General features: G+C 45.7%; 1 protein-coding gene across 1 annotated transcript in view; it reads left to right on the plus strand.

The window, feature by feature from the left end:
• Positions 1–8524: 8524 nt before the first annotated feature.
• Positions 8525–20565, plus strand: part of ERMP1 (endoplasmic reticulum metallopeptidase 1) — a 67872-nt gene continuing 55831 nt past the window's right edge. Inside the window, exon 1 of the mRNA XM_075317508.1 lies at positions 8525–8803. Within this exon, the coding sequence (XP_075173623.1) occupies positions 8544–8803 (260 nt within the window). The 5' untranslated portion in view covers positions 8525–8543. The remainder of the gene's footprint in view (positions 8804–20565) is intronic.

The following is a 20565-nucleotide window of genomic DNA, read 5'->3' on the forward strand; positions in this document are numbered from 1 at the left end:
GATATTCGAGAATGGACCCCCATGTCACCGATGCGCGATTTTGCACGTTTTTACGACGATGCAAAATCTCTCATAGGTGTCACACGCAATGGCATCGCTAAAGCGACCGGATGTGCGTCACAAATTCCGTGACCCCAACCAGAACGCTTGAGCAATGTCGCAGCGTGTAAAGCTTCCTTTAGGCCATGTGCGCACTAGAAATTGACTTTTTCTTAAGGAGAAACGAGATCCTCTGAAAGAATACCGCACCTGCGGTAAAAAACCCGCAGAAAAACCGCAATGAAATCCTCATGCGGTTTTGCCGCAAATTTTCCGCAGGTTGGTCCCTGCGGGTTTTTACCATTATCTATGGCAAAAACTGCAGGTACCTGCGGAAAAGAAGTGACATGCACATTAATTCCGCAGCGGAAATTCCGCGGGTAAATCTGCGGGTAAATCCGCAGGTATAAAAAAACGCAGTGTGCGCACAGAATTTTTTTTATAGGTTTTGCTGGGGAATGACTGCAGAAATGTTAGAAACATTTTCTGCAGCAAATCCACAGCAAATCCGCAACATGCGCACATAGCTTAATAGTGAGAATTCTGGTTGTTACTCATGGTAAGGGGTTAATGGAGTGAATTTTGGTTTTGAACTCAACATAGCATTCCACATTCTCAGCTGATTTTTTGCATTCTCATGATGGTCATGGGTTTTAGCCTCATTCATTCCTTACAATAACTGCAGACAGTGTTGAAATGTTTGTATAACTTAAATTATTTTAAAGGCAAATATAGCTAAAAGAATGGGTGAGATTTACAAAATGTGCTACAAATTGGAGTAAGTGTTGAGCCCAAATTATAATTTGCATCTTTTTTTAAGTCATTTTTCTTTTTTTTTGTCTTGCGGTACTGGTTGACTTTTGAGCAACAAATTGAAAAAAAAAAAGTTTTGTGCAAAACAAAAACTGATGTTTATTTTTCTCTTTAACATCCTTTGCTACTTTATAGTGCAAAAATTGTGCAAAATTTATAGAAAAATATAAAATCACTCCACGAGTATATTTGGGCAAATATTGAGTGACTTTTTAATAGTTGCAATTCGAGATGAATGGATCGCTTCACACATCTGTCCGCAGTCCAGGTCAGTGCTCTTGTGGAATTTCCTGACCTGCTAAGTTTCTTGGTAAGGTCTTGGTTCCACTTGCGTTTTGCAGGGGCAAGTGCAATCCGATAAAACATTGGACTGCACTTGCACCAGTGCAAAACTATGGGTCAGTGTCCATCTGCGATTGAATTCTCATGCCATGTCGGCATAAGAAATTAATCGCAGCACGCTGCATTTGGCAGCGGGTCTAGGCTCACACACCCCCACACAAGTCTATAGGTGCGTGTGATATATTGCACTGCACTCACATGTCATCCAACCGTAGTGCAATGTATGCAGAGACAGGCAGTGGTCCCTCCCCCTCCCCTCCATAGCTGTGATCCGATCGTAAGATCGGATCACAGTTGCAGCAGTGGGTCATTAGCATATAGCTTCTGATGCTCTCGCATCAGAAGCTATACACAAATGGAACCGAACCTTAAGGAGTTTGATTTTCCAGCCTGGTGAGAATATATTTGTGCACCGTGCAGCACAAAGATCCTCATGACATCCCAACACAGTAAATCATAAAAAGAGTCCGGGATCCTGGAAGTTCAGGAAATTCAAGAAGCTTTACGTCCACGGCCAGAGAGCAGTGACCTGGACCATGGTTGCACAAAACAATCCGCACAACTCTAATCGCAATTAATGAATCGGCCAAAAAGAGCTGGAAACCCCAAACCCTGCCCACAACAGTGAACATGAAAAAACAAACAGGCAAACAAATGTAAAAGCATGTAAAACGCTGGAATTTTGATGTTTCTTGCTTTTTACAACTTCTCATTGACTTCAGTGTTATCAAAACACAGCCCAAAAGGCAAAAACAATTACATGCTGCTTCTTTAAACGCTGAGATTTTGCCCAAAATTATGCAAATTAAACGCAGCGTTTTGAACTGCATGGTGGGCACAAGAAATTCCTATTTCTCATAGACTTTGCTGGGAAATCACAACGCATGCATTTTGGCATTAAAAAGGTGCAGTTGAAAACGCTGCAGAAAAGCATGTCAAAATGCATCGTGGACACATAGCCTTAGGCTGCTTTCACATCAGCGGTATTCTGCCGCACTGCCCGATGCGGCACAAATGCAGTACAGTTTAATACAGTTCACTGGCATCGCGGCAAGCTCTGGTCACATGCGGTCATGTGACCGGAGACTGTGACAGCTTGTGACCGGAGCTTGCCGCGATGCCTGTGAACTGTATTGAACTGTACTGTATTTGTGCCGCATCCGGCAGTGCGGCAGAATACCGCTGATGTGAAAGCAGCCTTAAACAATTGGAAAAGGTTTTTAGGATTGGTTTATTACCCTACCCTCCTTAGGCCATGGTGAATATTTGGTGAGAGTTTTTTTTTGGTGAGGTCTCTTTTTTTACCTCAGTATTTGGAGGGTTTTTGTACCTCAGTATTTGGAGGGTTTTTGTACCTCAGTATTTGGAGGGTTTTTGTACCTCAGTATTTGGAGGGTTTTTGTACCTCAGTATTTGGAGGGTTTTTGTACCTCAGTATTTAGTGAATTGTTTTTTTTACCTCAGTTTTTGGTGAATTTTTTTACCTCAGTATTTGTAAGCCAGAACCAGAAGTGTAACAATCATAGGAAAAGTATAATAGAAACACGAGCACCACTTCTGTATTTTTTTTACCCACTCCTGGTTTTGGCTTACATACTGAGGTAAAAATCTCACCAAATACTTAACGTGTGCAGGTGGCCTTACCACCACTTGTTGAAAACATTAAGCAAAGCTTTGTGTAGTGGAAAGAGATAGCTGTCAGCCAAAAGAATGTGAAAAAGTGAAAAAAAAAATTCTAATTGTGGAACTATATACCCTGATATTGTCAAATAAAACACTTTGACATTTTTCATAATTCGTTACAACTGTCTGCTAGTGTTATAAAGGGTAATGTTTCTCCTCGTGGAGAGTGCCAAGTCCATGTAGGAAGCATTATAGGTCATGCAATTCTCCTCTGGGAATTTAAATATTTTAACTGTTCACAAAATAATATTTCTTGTTATTAATCATGTTGGCCACTGAGTGGCTTGTGAGCTTTCCTACCTTAATTCAAATAGATTATCCAACATTCAGTGCGACAACAGAAAACACTGTTGTCAGTCTTTCAATTAGGCCGGAGTCACACTTGCGAGTGACTTGTTCGAGTCTCAGGCCTGTTTCACACGTCAGTGATTCTGGTACGTTTGTGCTTTTTTTTAAACGTACCAGAATCACTGACATACGCAGACCCATTCTAATGAATAGGTCTGCTCACACATCAGTGATTTTTCACTGCACGTGTCTCCGTGCAGCGTACCCGCATGTCCGTGATTGCCGCACGGAGACATGTCCATTTTTTTCTGGCATCACTGATGTCCCACGGACCACGCAGTCCGTGCTGTTTGATGAGACTTGCATGAGTAAGGGCTCATGCGCACGTAACTGCTGATTATTCTGCAGCGATTTGACAGCACATGTGCGCTTCAAATCACTGCAGAAACACTGCATAATGGATGCAGTATTTTTGTTTAAAAAAGCCGATTTCATGCGCTGTGGCTGCTGCCCCCACCATAGACAGAGTGGGAGCTGCATCCAGAACGCACTAATAATTGACATGCTGCTTTTATGAATGCACGGATTTGGGTCAAAATTTTAGCACCCAAATCACTGCATTCATAAAAGCAACGTGCGCACGTATCATGCACAATCTACATAGATTGTGCGGGGGAAGCAGGACGCATGCATTTAAGCTGCAGTGCAATACGCAGGGGAAATGCATTAATTCGGCAACGTGCGCATGAGCTCTTAAGCGCAAGTCACTCGCAAGTGTAACTCAAGCCTTATAATTTTTCTCTGTAAGTTCCACTCCTGGCTTTGGCAGACAAACACTGACGGAATATACTGATGTGTGAACGGACACTGATGGAATATACTGATGTGTGACTGAAGCCTAAAGCGGGCTTTACACGCTGCGATCTTGCTGCGATCCGCCCACCTCCTTCCTTCCTCATTGCCGGTGGACGCAGGTAAGGAGATGTTCGTTGCTCCTGCGGTGTCACACATAGCGATGTGTGGTGCCGCAGGAACGACGAACAACATCGCTAATAAGCCGAAAACGTTTTTTTTTTGTTTCAGGACGACCTCTCCGCGGCAAACGATTTTGACCGCTTTTGCGATCGTTTAAGGTCGCTCATAAGTGTTACATGCTGCGATATCGTTAATGATGCGTCACAAACACCGTGACCCCCACGATAATTAATGATATTGTAGCGTTTAAAGCCCGCTTTAAGCTATTTTCACACAGCAATATTTTCACATAGATTTTTGTGCATTTTCTGTCCCGAAATCCACATTGAAATCCGACTTCCAGTTATTTCAATTTGAAACCTGTGTTTCTTTTCAGCCATCACAAAATATTTCATTCCTGATTTGAAGTCCAGGATGCAGAGAATTCGGAGGTGACCTTTCACTCTTTGTTGTTGAATCCATGTAGCCTTTATCCATTTAAGGCCCCCTTCACACGTCTGTGTCTCCGGTACATGTTTGGTCCGTTTCTTCACGTGCCGGAGACATGGGCACACGTAGACCCATTAAAATCAATGGGTCTGTGCACACGTACGTGTTTTGCTATGGACCGTGTGTACGTGTGGCGCATACGTGTGCCCGTGTGCTCCACACGTAGACATGTCCGTTTTTCTTCGGCATCACGGGTGTTACACGGCCCGCACAGATGTGATTCGTGTGACACTCATCAGAGAAAACACACGTGTTGGTAAAAAATAAAACATTTCTATACTCACCTGTCCCCAGTGCTGCAGTCTCTGCCGCTGCTGTCACTCACTTCCAACCCCCGCTCATTATGCTCATCGCATATTCACTCCACTGCGGGCGGAAGCAGCAGCGGGGAGTCAGCAGGACCGGAGACCGAAAATCAGCACCACGGACAGCAACGCCAGGGACAGGTGAGCAGAAAGTTCCTGATCTCCGTGTGTTATCACGGATAGCACACGGAGAACACACGTGTGCCATAAAAATGGCACACGGAAGGATATACGCACCTTTGACATGTCCGTGAAAAATGTGCGTGATTTTCACGGATGTGTGAAGGGGGCCTAAAGGGAACCTGTCAGGTCCAATATACACCCAGAACCACAAGCACTTCTGGGTGTATATTGCTAATCCCTGCCTAACAGTCCCTGTATACACTAGCATAGAGAAAGGGATCTTTAGAAAAGGTATTTCTAAAGATCTTTTATCGTATGCTAATGAGTGAGGGGAGTAGTCCCCTAGGCGTTAGTTTCCTGACTAGTTGGCTCCATTATCATGTTAGTACACCCCTGTGAGCGTGCTAACATGCTAATGAATGCGCACCATCAGAGGATGATCTCACTCTCCTCTCCGCCGCCATCGCGTCCGACGTTGTATTTAGGCGCAGTGCGCATGACCCCGGAGGTTTAGTCATGTGCACAAAGAAGCTGGGTGTACGCATCCTGACTTCAAACTGAAGTAGTGTGCATGACCCTACTAGGTACTAGGTCCAACTGTACTAGCAGGTCCTGTGACCCTTAAAGGGAACCTGTCATCAGAAATTTAGCTATAAAGCTAAAAGTTCCCCCCTCTGCAGCTCCTGGGCTGCATTCTAGGAAGCTTCCTATAGTTCTTGTGGCCGCTTTTATACCAAAATAAACACTTTGTAAACGTGTACCTTTTCTTATGCAAATTTCGTAAATCTTCCATGGGGGCGGGCTCTCTGCTGACCATTGCTGTCCTCCTGCCGATCTACGCCGCCCTCGAACGCTGAATTTCAAAGCTCAGGACGCCGCCCCTGGGTGCCCGTGGTCCCGCGCATGCGCTGTTCCACTGTAGCGGTGCCGTGCACGTGTGACCGCTGGTGACGCTTTGCGCGGGCACGAGGTTATGGGCGGCGCTGTGAGTGTCATCAGCAAGTGCCGCCCATAACCTCGTGACCGCACTTTCCCCTATTACTCCAGCGTTATGCGCAAGCGCTCGCTGGCCAGATGACCGGACGTCACCTGCTGCTGAGCAGGATGGGAAAGAGGTGACGTCCGGTCATCTGGCCAGCGAGCGCTTGCGCATAACGCTGGAGTAATAGGGGAAAGGCGGTCACGAGGTTATGGGCGGCACTTGCTGATGACACTCACAGCGCCGCCCATAACCTCGTGCCCGCGCAAAGCGTCACCAGCGGTCACACGTGAACACAGTGCACGGCACCGCTACAGTGGAACAGCGCATGCGCGGGACCACGGGCACCCAGGGGCGGCGTCCTGAGCTTTGAAATTCAGCGTTCGGGGGCGGCGTAAATCGGCAGGAGGACAGCAACGGACCCCAGGCAGCCCGCCTCCATGGAAGATTTACGAAATTTGCATAAGAAAAGGTACAAGTTTACAAAGTGTTTATTTTGGTATAAAAGCGGCCACAAGAACTATAGGAAGCTTCCTAGAATGCAGCCCAGGAGCTGCAGAGGGGGGAACTTTTAGCTTTATAGCTAAATTTCTGATGACAGGTTCACTTTAAGGCCCTGTGCGCACTTGCCGGATTTTCCCACGGATTTGCTTCATGTTTCACTGCAGAAAATGTTCATAACATCTCTGCAGTGATTCACCAACAAATCCTATGGGAAAAAAAAATGCTGTGCGCACTATGTGGAATTTGACAGCTGCATGTTTTGCTGCGGGATTCCCTCAGCAAAAACAATTACATGTCACTTCTTTTCCGCAGGTAGCTGCAGGATTTCACTCTATTGACTGTAATGTAATTGTGAAATACTGCAGGGAATAACGCAGGTAGCAAATTCTGTGCAGTTCATTGCGTTTTCCTGCGTTATTCCCTGCAGTATTTCGCATTTTTCGGGACATAATGTTCATCACTGCCCTGCATTTTGCAGGGAAGTGATGTCATTATGACAGGAAGAGGAAGCGGAGCAGAGAGTAAACACACACAGATCACACTCACACACAGACACAGACATATAGAATACACATTGAAATCAAGCGTACATATTAAAAAAAAAACAAACACAAAAAAACCCCATGGGCTCCACTGTATTTTTACCATCCAGCCAAGGTAAACGCACAGCGACGGCCCGGTATTCTCAGGCTGGGGAGGGCAAGGGCCAGGGTTAATGCCCCCCCCCCCTGCAGCTGAGAATATCAGCCCGCCACTGCCCTGGGATTGTTGCATCCTTTATGCGACAGTCCCGGAGTGTTCCCGGCTCTTCCCGATTGCCGTGATGCAGTGGCAATTCGGGGTAATAACGAGTTAATGGCAGCGGATCGCCGCTACTAAGTCCAGGCTTAATCATGGCAGCGTCTATGAGACAGCTTACATGATTAACCTGTAAGTAAAGTGAATAAACACAAACACCGAAAAATGCTTTATTTTAAATAAAATAACAAAAAAAGCCCCCTCTTTCACCACTTTATTACACCCCCCAACACACAGCTCCGGCGTAATCCACGCAGGTCCCACGACGCTTGCATTCAGCCGCGACTGACACACTGTACTGAATGCAGTCTGGTAAGGAGACTGCAGAGAGGTAACTACAGGTCATTTCTCACGGTCGGTAATGTGAACACATTACCGCTTGGGAGAACTGCAGTGATATCTATCTATCTATCTATCCATCCATCCATTATCTATCCTTCCATCTATCTCAGAAGGAAATTACTTTTTTTTTTTTTTTCTCAGTGTGCATTATTGCATTAAAACACATGTACCACCCTGCGGAAAAACCACACAAAAACTGCACCAACACGCATGCGGATTTCAGTGCGTTTTTTTTCCATGGGTGCGGAAATCTTTCAGTGCCTGCGGAATTTTCTTAAGAAAATTCCATTTTCTAGTGCGCACAGGGCCTAACACTGTCCCTACTCCAGCTGAACCTCTCCATACACTATGACGCTGTGGCCAACCAATCACAGGCATTCCATGGCCCCGGCATTACTGTGATTGGCAGGCAATCCACACTTTTAGTGGCTGAAAAATAAAGCTAAAAACTGTGGAGTAGCCGGATACCCGATCGAGTACTGAGTGTCGTCATGCTGCTCGATCAGTACCCAGCTGTACCGAGCACACTCGCCCGCCTACAAATCGGTATAGTTCAGTACAGTGCGGTGTCCATCATATCATGTTAGGCAGGTGACAGCAGATATCCCTGTGATACGCCGTATGTGCAGTCACTGCGGAGCTCCAGGATGTGTGCTCCACCGCAGCGCTCTCCTCTCCGCTTGTGAATGAGCGCGGGCATTGACCCTCTCCGCCCCCTGTTATTTGCCGGCAAGGACACCCGGGAATTGTCTGCTTGTCAGCTGCTTCCGCAGCCCTCTGATTCGCCGTATCAGTGACAGCGCGCTCTCTGGTTGGCTGGCAGTTGCTATGGCAGCGGCAGGCGGGGCTACAGTGTGTCAGGCATGGAGAGGTCGGGAGGCACGGTCCGCAGGTCCCGGCACAATGTGCTCAGTTCTGGGGCAGGATCCGGTTCCGGGCTCCGGCGGGAGGACAGCGCTGGGAATGACCGGAAGACCCGGAGCCGGGGCTTGTGGTTTGGAGCTGGAGTCCCGGCCGTGCTGCTGCTCTACCTGCTCGGGATCAGAGGACTGGTGCACCTATCATTGCGGCAACTGGTGACACCGGGCACCCGCAGCAGCAGCTTCAATGCCAGCACTGCCAGGTAACTGCAGGGACCGTACCTGCGTGAGGGGATCCACGGTGTGTGGAGGCAGCAGACACTCAGCCTTCCACGCTATAACGTGGGCTGTGTGCATCAGGTGCAGGGTGGTACCTGTGCCAGTGTGTGGTGTACAGAGCCAGATGTGCCCGGCAGGTGGGGATATGCTTGGCATGACTGATGGGGTTATGCCCTGCACGGCAGGTGCTGATGTGACCGGCAGGCGGGGATATGCCCTGCACGGCTGGCGGGGATATGCCCTGCACGGCTGGCGGGGATATGCCCTGCACGGCAGGTGCTGATGTGACCGGCAGGCGGGGATATGCCCTGCACGGCTGGCGGGGATATGCCCTGCACGGCAGGTGGGGATGTGACCGGCAGGTGGGGATATGCCCTGCACGGCAGGTGCTGATGTGACCGGCAGGCGGGGATATGCCCTGCACGGCTGGCGGGGATATGCCCTGCACGGCAGGTGGGGATGTGACCGGCAGGTGGGGATATGCCCTGCACGGCAGGTGCTGATGTGACCGGCAGGTGGGGATATGCCCTGCACGGCAGGTGCTGATGTGACCGGCAGGTGGGGATATGCCCTGCACGGCAGGTGCTGATGTGACCGGCTGGCGGGGATATGCCCTGCACGGCAGGCGGGGATATGCCCTGCACGGCAGGCGGGGATATGCCCTGCACGGCAGGCGGGGATATGCCCTGCACGGCAGGTGGGGATGTGACCGGCAGGTGGGGATATGCCCTGCACGGCAGGTGCTGATGTGACCGGCAGGTGGGGATATGCCCTGCACGGCAGGTGCTGATGTGACCGGCTGGCGGGGATATGCCCTGCACGGCAGGTGCTGATGTGACCGGCAGGGCAGGTGGGCATGTGCCCATCATGTTGGGTGGAGTTGTGCCCGGCAGGTGGGGGTGTGCTTGGCACTGGTGTAACAAGCTGCTTTGTGTATGTTCATGTACTGCTCCATGCTGCAGGACCAGTCTAGCCTGTCCTATGTACATTGGTATACAATGTCTGCCCACACTGTAGGAATTGTCTGCATGTATGAAAAAGTAAGGCACAGGTCCCAAGATGTGACACTTAGACTTCACAAACGTAACACTTAAGGGGCGCTATTAAAATGAAACTTTCCACCTGTCACCTTTTCTTACTTTCCAGCCACAATCTCCACTGTCTGGGTGACCTCTAGAATATGCCTTGTCCACTACCTTGATATTCAGTCGTCTAACAGCCAGTGAATGAAAAACTGATGAGGTACGGCTGGTGGATGAGCTGCATTATGCTGGCTTTAGAGGGGGCATTCCAGGGTCTCTATATGGACTGCAATGCCCAGACTGACTGCAGGTCCTCTGACCTGATCTAATAGGCATATATGTGGCTTTACATTTGTGATAGAAGGATCAGTCCATGCATTGTAGCCATATACAGACCATGAAATGCACTCATCTGAACCGGTCTTGCAATGGATTAACCTCCAATGTTGCCTAAGAACTCCACCATGAGTAAAGAACGGTGTCTAACCATCCTCCAAGAACAACTGCTCCCAGAGATCCTGGAGCAATTTTGTGATGAACAATGCTTTTTCCAGCATGATGGAGACCATGCCACAAGGAAAGTGATAACCGAATGGCTTAGAGATCAAAACATTGAAAGTTTGAGTTTTTGGCCAGGAAACTCCCCACATCTCAATCCTATTGACTACCTGTGGTCAATCCTCAAGAAGTGGTGAGCAAAGAAAACCACAGAAATTGTGATGAACGCCAAGCACTGATTCGGTAGGAATTGGTTGTCATCAGTCAGGATTTGACCCAGAAGATGACATCCAGCATATCAGGGGGAATTGCATAAGTATTGAAAAATAATAGACAACACTGTACATATTAAGTATTTGCATAAACCTGATGAATTTGTAAAAGTGTAAAAATTTATGAAATGATTATTGTATTTCAGTAACTGGAGAAACATCTGACTAAAAGTTCTTAAACAGCAAACTATGAAAACAAGAATTTGTGTCCATCTCCAAAATGTTTAGTCACTAGGGATGGGCAAACCTCAACTGTAATGTTCGGGGTCTGTACCTAACACATGGTGTTCGTGCATACGACCCCCAACACGAGCTTTCTGGGACGTTCGTGTTACAGTTCGGGTCCAGGGGCTGTTTAAAAAAAATAAAAGCACGTTATTAAAAAAACATTCTGATCATACTTACAGGTCCCACGACGTCCTGCAGACTCTGTCTACCGGCTTCTTCTGCTTCCGCGTCCGTCCGATCATTGCTGTCCCCCCCCCCCCCTTCCTCCCGGTAAGCACCTCTGGCTAAAGGGACCTACCGTGACGTCATACCCATGTGACCAGTCACGTGTGAATGTTGTATTACGTCATTGGCTACAGACTGGTCACGTAAGTATTACGTCATCAAAGGTCCTGGTGCGCCGTGATGCGAGTGTCATCGCTTTACGGCGCACAATCTTCCCGACGGCAGCGGGTGAGCTGCATGTATTTCCATGCAGCTAAGGCGCTCCTGTCCAGAGAGAGGGAAGATGCAATGCAAGACTGCACGAGTAATACCCTCACTGTCAGCGTTTGCTTCATTGCTCTGTCCAGACCGATGTAGCAGATCTAACATGGCTCTCTGTGCTATGTATAGACACTGTCTATACACAGTGATGTAGCAGGCTGACATGGCTCTCTGTGCTTCTCACTATGTATAGACAGTCTGTGCACAATGATGCACAATCATGAAGCAGAGTTGACATTGCGCTTTGCTTCTCACTGTGTATGTGCACAGTGATAAAGCAGAGTTGACTTTGCTGTCCCTGTGGATTACGTCGGACTAAGGATTTTGTTTTATAATAAAGATGAAGTCTCTAAATGTTTTTTTATTTTATCTCTAATAAAAAAAATTTCTGTGGTGTTTTTTTTTTTTATTGTTTGTTTTATACTGTTTCCTAGAAATTCATGGTGGTCATGTCTAATTTGTCGTGACACCATGAATTTCGGGCTTAGTACCATCTGAGAATAAAAAGCCCTTTATTACCCAGCATGCCACCGCCATCATAGCCGCTGGACGAGCCGGGTAAAGCGCCTGGAAATGGCGCTAATAAATAATGCGCCATTTCCAGGGGCGGCTGTGGGCTGCAGAGAATTCCAGCCCCCAGATTCCTGGCTTTACCTGACTGGCGATCAAAATACAGCGAGAGCCCACTAATTTTTTTTTATTATTTTTTTAAATAACAAAAAAAATTAATGGGCTTCCCTGTATTTTGATTGCCAGCCAAGGTAACGCCAGGCAGATGTGGGTGGCAGCCCGTAGCCGTCCATTTTATCTGCGCTGAGAATCAAATCTGTCAATCAAAATACAGGGAAGCCCATCTTTTTTTCTAGTTATTTAAATAAATAATTAAAAAAAAATTGCATGGGCTCCTGCTGCATTTTTTTTGTATTGCTAGCTAAGGGTAATCCAAGCAGCTACTGGCTACTAAGCCCAACTGCTTGGTGTTACCTTCACTGGCAATGGAAAATCCAGGGAAGCATATTTTTTTTTCTTTAAGTTTTTTGCCAAAAAAAATAAAAAATATAAAAAAAATGACGTGGGCTTCGCCATATTTCTGTATGCTAGCCAGGTAGAGGCGGCAGGTACAAGCTGCCCCCAACCGCCAGCTGCCTATTTGTACCCGGCTGGGAACAAAAAATATAGGGAAGCCCTATTTTTAATCATTTCATGAAATAATTAAAAAAAACCAACATGGCCTTTGCCCCATTTTTGTGTCCAGCCAGGTACAACTAGGCAGCTTGGGATTGGAATCTGCACCGCAGGTTGGCCCAAGCTTTCTGGACCCCCCCCCCCCGGCTTTGAATTGCAGTCTGCAGCTGCCCCAGAAAATGGCGCTTTCATGAAAGCACCATCTTTTGGCGCTGTATCCAACTCTTCCAGTGGCCCTGGTGACAAGTAGCACACTGGGTAATAAGGGGTTAATACTTTGTTTTACTAGCTAGGAGGGTCATTCCGTGTCAAGTGGACCAGTGGTCCCCACTCGACGTTCTCCGATTTTGCTGAAAATTTATAAGGATGTACATGTATGTTTGAAAAGAGGTTCTGTAAATTTTTAGGGCCAGATCTCAAATATATTGGGCACTGTTGACCTTTCACTGGAGGCCCCCCCAAGGCTGCGGCTTCAGCTAAGAGGATTTTGCAAACTTTGGCACATAGCCATCACAGTTCTATACTGGCTATGATGCTGAAATTTGGCATACTAGCTCAACTTTTGCTGCTAAACGCGATAAAATTATTACCGGCTATGACAAAATAATATTTCGGCCGCAATTTTGTGTCAAAGTAGCTTGCAAAACGCCTCGCATAAAATTTATGCCAAACTTTGCCCATATATAACTCAAGACCAAAAACCAATAGGAACTGGTGCTTTACCCTGTACAACAAACATCTTCATGACTTTGCATTGCTGCAATATCACGGTCAAAGCATATGTATTTGTGGAAATATTCACACCCACATATGATGAAAAACTTAAAAAAAACGAATTTTACCTATTTTTAGGTCAAATTTCCCAAAAAGGGTACCCCTAAAATATATTAATTCTGTTATCGTTTGAAAGAGCACATTTTTCTCTACAAGGATCATTGGGGTTTTTTTTGGAGTCTCTCCATTTAAGAAAAGAAAAATGCCACTGAACATGGTGTTATGTATGCACGTAATGCATTGATTTTGTGTTTGATTTTCAGATTCTTATCACATGTTACAGAGTTGTATTGTTGCTAGCAATGTCTATTATAATCAAAAACCTATAAACCTATTGACTATTGTTACATTTTAATGCATATATTATTTATTTTTTAGTGATGGAGAATGAAATTGATGACAAAAAGATTGGCATTTCAAGGGTGTCAAATGACCTTTCATCTTTCATTGCCCATGTAGATGGATCTGTCAGATCAGAAATGCCTTTTGTGCCAATTGCAAACCTCCAGCCAGGGCAATACATTGCCTGCATTTACCATAGGAACTGGTGGATTGGAAATATTTCTGAAATTTCAGTCGACGACCATGATGCATTAATACATTTTATGCATCCTCATGGAGCAGCTTCTTTCACTGGCCTGTGAGAAATGATACATGCTGGATTCCCGAGCAGTCGATCATTGCAATAATTCCAGCACCAGCTGCAACAGCAATGGGCCGACAATACAGCTTCTCTGAACCCATTATGTTGCAAATTCAGCAACAATTCCAGACCACTTACTTAGACTGAACATTATGGCTTGGGAACCAACAAAAGATACCCAATATTAGGCTTGGGATCCTAGGCAAAGACCCCCACCCTCAGGCTTTGGAACCTGCGATAAAGAGACCACCCGCGACTTGCCTGGCACGGCTATCGGCCATGGCTCCTAGGCGATGGGGCTGCCAATTCTCGAAAGACAGCATTATTACAATTCTTAATAGGATTATAATACAAATTCTTAGGGAATTGGTTGTGGTATAACCACCATGGACCAACGCAAGGGTTTGAATAGTGCAGTTAGCATTCATTGCGTATGAATAAATAACACCATGTTCAGTGGCATTTTTTCTTTTCTTAAATGGAGAGACTCCAAAAAAACCCCAATGATCCTTGTAGAGAAAAATGTGCTCTTTCAAATGATAACAGAATTAATATATTTTAGGGGGACCCTTTTTGGGAAATTTGACCTAAAAATAGGTAAAATTCGTTTTTTTTTACGTTTTTCATCATATGTGGGTGTGAATATTTCCACAAATACATATGCTTTGACCGTGATATTGCAGCAATGCAAAGCCATGAAGATGTTTGTTGTACAGGGTAAAGCACCAGTTCCTATTGGTTTTTGGTCTTGAGTTAAATATGGGCAAAGTTTGGCATAAATTTTATGCGAGGCGTTTTGCAAGCTACTTTGACACAAAATTGCGGCCGAAATGTTGTTTTGTCATAGCCGGTAATAATTTTATTGCGTTTAGCAGCAAAAGTTGAGCTAGTTTGCCAAATTTCAGCATCATGGCCAGTATAGAACTCTAATGGCTATGTGCCAAAGTTTGCAAAATCCTCTTAGCTGAAGCCGCAGCCTTGGGGGGGGGGGGCCTCCAGTGAAAGGTCAACAGTGCCCAATATATTTGAGATCTGGCCCTAAAAATTTACAGAACCTCTTTTCAAACATACATGTACATCCTTATAAATATTCAGCAAAATCGGAGAACGTCGAGTGGGGACGATTTTTAAAACTGGTCCACTTGACACGGAATGACCCAGTATTAAGCCAGAGATTCTTAATGTCAGGCAAGTTTGACCCGGCCATTAAGAATCTCCAATAAAGGGCTAAAAAAAACACCACACAGAGAAAAAATACTTTTATTAGAAATAAATACACACACACACTTAGAGACTCAATGTTTATTACTCCCTCTCACCCCTCCACGATCCTGGTCTTCTGTCTTCTTTCTCCTTCAACCCATGCAGCTCTGCTACATCAGACAGCACTGCATGGGAGGAAGAACGCTGCTGCTCCCCGTGCAGTCTAATTACTCAATAAGTGAGCAGAGGCTGCGGGTTGGTAAGCGGTGATGTCACCGCTGCCACTGTTGCAATAGCAACCTGACAGGCGGGTTACTATAGCAACAGTGATTTCCGATCACCTGATTCCCGGCGCCGCTATTCATCGGCTGTGGCAGCCAGTCTCTGCATGTGGGCTGACTCTGTAAAGAGCGCTGACATGCAGGGACGGGGAGTCAAGCATGTGCCAAAGCATGTCGCCGGTACACGGCGTTTTCCGAGTATACCGAGTACGGAGATGCTCAGGCGAGCACCGCATACTGGTGAGCTGCACTGACAGGACCTAGCATGACGTCATAGCTATGTGACCAGTCTATAGCCAATGAGATAATACACACGTGACTGGTCACATGCTATGATGTCACGGAAGGTCCAATCATCAGTGCTGGTTACCGGGAGGGTACAACGATGATCGGAAGGAGAAGCAGCGGGAGACAGAGTGCAGGACGCATCGTGGGTCCTGTAAGTATAATGACAAAGTTTATTATTAACTGTATTCTTTATTTTACAGCCCCCCCCTCACATAACTGTAAAGTCCAAGTTTGGTGTTCGGACGCAAGTTCGCATTATATCAGAACCCGAACGCGAACTTTACAAAACGTTTGGGCGGGTTTCCCGAACATCCCTATTAGCCACAACTGTACTAGAACATATTTGGTTGTTTCAATTTTGGCATCTAGTGGATGAAGGGATCTACTATGTCCGTCTGCTTGAGACCAGTCTTTAGTGCTTCAGATGGAAAAGGTCTTTTACATTACATTTACTGCTGAAATGTATACAATGGCATGCAAATGTTTGGGCACCTCTGGTCAAAATTTCTGCTATTTTGAAAGTCAAGATAAAATTATTTCTATAAGTCGTAAAGTTAAAGATGACACATTTCCTTTTGTATTTTAGACAAAAAAATGTTTTTTTTTTACCCCATCTTTTACATGCAAAAGTTTGGACACGCTTGTAGATTTGTGTACTCAGATAACTTTGACCAAGGTTTCAGATCTTAATTAGCCTGTTCAGGTTATTATTACTTGTTCACTATCATCGGTAGGAAAGGCCAGGTGATGCAAATTTCACAGCTTTATAAAAACCCAGTCTCCTCTAACCTTGTGCCTAAAAAACAGCAGCCATTGGTTCTACTAAGCAGCTGCCTAACACTCTGAAAACGAAAAAGCTGGAGACCCACAAAGCAGGAGAAGGCTATAAGAAGATAACGAGGTGTTTACAGGTTGCCCTTTCCTCCGTTTGAAATGTAATTAATAAATGGCAGTAGAGGTCAAGATGAGGTTTGGAAGACCAAGTAAAATTTCTGTGAGAGCTACTCCTAGGATTGCTAGAGAGGCAATTCAGAACCCCCGTTTGACTGCAAAAGACCTTCAGGAAGATTTAGCAGATGCTACAGTTGTGGTCCATTGTTCTACTGTTGAGTGACTACACATGGAAAGGTCATCAGAAAAAACCTCTCCTGCACCCTCACCAGAAAATTCAGAGTCAGAAGCTTGCAAAAGAACAGATAAACAAGCCTAATACATTTTGGAACTAAGTTCTGTGGACAGATGAGGTGAAAATATAACTCTTTGGCCGCAATGATTAAACGTATGTGAGAAGCAAAAAAAGGGCACAGAGTTTAAGGAAAGTAATATATCGCCAACCATTAAGCATGGGGTGGATCAATCATACTTTGGGGCTGTGTTGCAGCCAATGGCAAGTCTCGAATGATGAAGTAGCCGACAACACAGAGATAATTATACCGTCAAGCAAACCTTAAATATGGCCAGGACTGAAAAACTACCATAAAACTTTGCAAAAACCCTAATAAACTTGCAGCAAATGTAAAACTGCTTAAAAAAGTAAACTTTTACTTAAACTCCCCCTCCCCCCCCATAAAAGTAAAAAATTACCAATTGGGGCCCTAGTTCTCGCTAATTAAAGGTAATCTCATCATGTGAATTGCCAACATTTAAAAGTCCACAACATTCTGTATTCACTGCAGTGCAAAAACCCATAGCCCAGCAGACTGAGATTGCGTTGCTGATAGATTCCTCTGCAGATTTGCCCACGGATATCACACTACTGTATTACAAACCATTGGCTTACATCTTGTGCCCTGACCTGTCGTTTTTACCAATACCATTTTTGGCTAGATACAATGTTTTGATCATCTCATATTGTATTTTATTGTGATGTTGCGGTGGCCAAAAATCCCTAATTTTGACGTTATGAAGCGTTCTAAGTCCTACTGCCAGAGATTGACATCAGGATTTAACTGGTTAACATCTGTCTGCGGATTTCCGAGGCACATGACGACTGTACAGATCAGCCAGCATGTGCAGGAAAAGATGCAGGCTCTGCGTGTGAGCTCGCATCAAAGGCAGGGACACGACCATTGACATAAATATACATCAAGGGTCATGAATGGGTTAAAGAGCCTACAAAATAGAAACGATAATAAATTTCAATCGTTTTACAGAAAATGTAGCAATGCATTCTTCATGATTTGTGGTGGTATAATATCTTCAATGCAGGCCTCTGACGCCAATGTGACCACAACCTTAGCTTTTTTTTTCTTTTATTTTGCGCGTTTCTTAAAGGGAATCTGTCAGCAGGTCTTTGCTATGTAATGTGAGAGCAGCAGCATCTAGGAGCAGAGAGCCTGATTCCAGCAATGTCACTTACTGGACTGCTAGGTGCAGTTGTGATAAATCTGTTTTCTCCACTGTAGATGTAACAATGCTCAGAATGCTAAGCTGTGTATAACCCCGCCCATACCCATGATTGGCAACCTCCTCTGTACATTGTCAGCAAACTGCCAATCAGTGGTAGGGATGGGTTTTATAGATTAGCAGATCGGGTTTGCAGCAACACCTAGTACTCTAGTGATAATCTCCTGCTGATAAAACACTGATTCTATTGAAACTACAACACACAGCCTAATAAGTGGCTTATCACGATAGTCAGGGTCTCTGCTCCTACATTATGCTGCTCTAACATTATATAGCAAAAACCTGCTGGCAGATTCCCTTTAAGACAGACGTAAGTGGAAATAGATTGAATGTATGAACGTGTATTTCAATATACCGCAAATTGTAGTATGCATTTGGATCTCCCTAGAAAGAAAACATATTTGTCGAATGCTAACTGTATACATTATGGCAGATAGCTATGAAGCTCTCATTACCATTAATATATATTGTAGTTGCAAATTTATTTGTTTCTCTCTGAAGAAAAAAAATGCTTATCTTAGATAGGTTTACACGACATTCGTGCTGTATGAACCCTAAACCGGACATCAGATAAATGTCACATAGCTGAGGCTAACGACTGCGGAAAACTGAGACAGAGTTCAACTGTGGTTAGTTGTAGTTTTCCCCTGACCTCATACGAGCGGTAAATTTGTACCACGCTCATAATGTCTCCGCGTACCTTTTATACACATATATTCATATGTAGATGATATGTTTTTGCCTTGAGGTGCCACATGTAGCATGAGCTCTTAAAGGGAACATGTCACCACAATTTTCCCTTGTGAGCTGTGGCCACCACCAGTAAGTTCTTATATAGAGCATTCTAGAATACTGTATAAAAGAGCCCAGGCTGCTCTATATAATATAAAAAAGACCTTTTATTATACTCCCCTAGGGGACAGTCGGGTGCGATGAGTGTCACTGCCCTCGGTCCGACGCCTCCTCTTTTCTTTCAATTGCTGTCCTCCTGCCCAGTCTCGTGTGGACGACGCATCCTATGTCATCCACACAGAGGCCTACATTGCGCTCCTTCACATGCACACTTTGATCTGCCCTGCTGAGGTCAGAGCAAATTACTGTAATGTGCAGGCACGAGTAAAGTTAAAGACTGCCCGCGCATGCGCACTACAAGGCCTAAGGCGCATGGCATGAAAATTGGAGCGAGTGGAATGCGGTAAAACATCGCATTCCACTCGGACCAATATTAACCTATGTGCCAGCACACATGAGCAATTATTTTCTCATCCCTTATCGGAATGCGATCCTTGTTTCTCTCGCACCCATTCAAGTGTATAGGGCGAGAGAAAAATCGCACTGCACTCGCGGTACACTGGTGTAATGCGAGTGCAGAGCGAGAATGGCAATAGCCAGCAACGGAGGAGAGAGGGAGATAAATCCCTCCCTCCCCTCCTCAGCGCCAGCCCTCCCCTCCTCAGCGCTGGCCTGCCCCTCCGCAGCACCGGCCCACCCCCCAGCTGTGGTCCAATCGCATGATCGGACCTCAGTCGCAATGACACTCGGCTCCCGGTGTGCTGCCAGCGTGAGCTGAGTTTCATGTGAGGATGGCAGTAGTCCTTGTGTGGCCCCGGCCTAATAATTTATCTGCCCCCAGTCCAGCAGTTCAAAGTGCGCAGGGGTGCAATGGAGGATTCTGTGTGGATGACATAGGACGCGTCAGCCACATGGGGCTGGGCAGGAGGACAACGACTGCACAAGATGAAGGAGGTGCCAGTATTCTAGAATGCTGTATATAAGAGCTTACTGATGGTGGCCGCAGCTTATAAGGGAAAATCCTGGTGACAGGTTCCCTTTAATGAGTTGATAATCCCTCTCATCTTTCAAGACTGATGTTAGTAGATTTTGAGAGCAAATGATCTGTTCAGGAGGCGTGGGCAGGGATGAAAGAAGTGACTGATAAGTGATCAAAGAGTAATTTTTCTCTATTAAGATATAGTAAAAAATGTCTCATCTTCACTTTTCCCACTGATTTCTGGAAAAAAAAAAGAAAACTTATTTAAAGTGTTTCTATGCACATCCATGGCATGGACAACAATTTTTGAGAATGCCATCTTTATTCTCGCAATCTCGATCAATAGATGTTATACTGTGGGCTTAAAGCTGGTGTCACACACAGCGACAACGACGTCGCTGCTACGTCACCATTTTCTGTGACGTTGCAGCGACGTCCCGTCGCTGTCGCTGTGTGTGACATCCAGCAACGACCTGGCCCCTGCTGTGAGGTCGCCGGTCGTTGCTGAATGTCCAGCTTCATTTTTTGGTCGTCACTCTCCCGCTGTGACACACACATCGCTGTGTGTGACAGCGAGAGAGCGAGGAAATGAAGCGAGCAGGGAGCAGGAGCCGGTGTCTGGCAGCTGTGGTAAGCTGTAACCAGCGTAAACATCGGGTAACCAAGGGAAGACCTTTCCCTGGTTACCC

The sequence above is a fragment of the Anomaloglossus baeobatrachus genome, chromosome 1, assembly GCF_048569485.1.
Source record: "Anomaloglossus baeobatrachus isolate aAnoBae1 chromosome 1, aAnoBae1.hap1, whole genome shotgun sequence".
NCBI lineage: Eukaryota > Metazoa > Chordata > Amphibia > Anura > Aromobatidae > Anomaloglossus > Anomaloglossus baeobatrachus.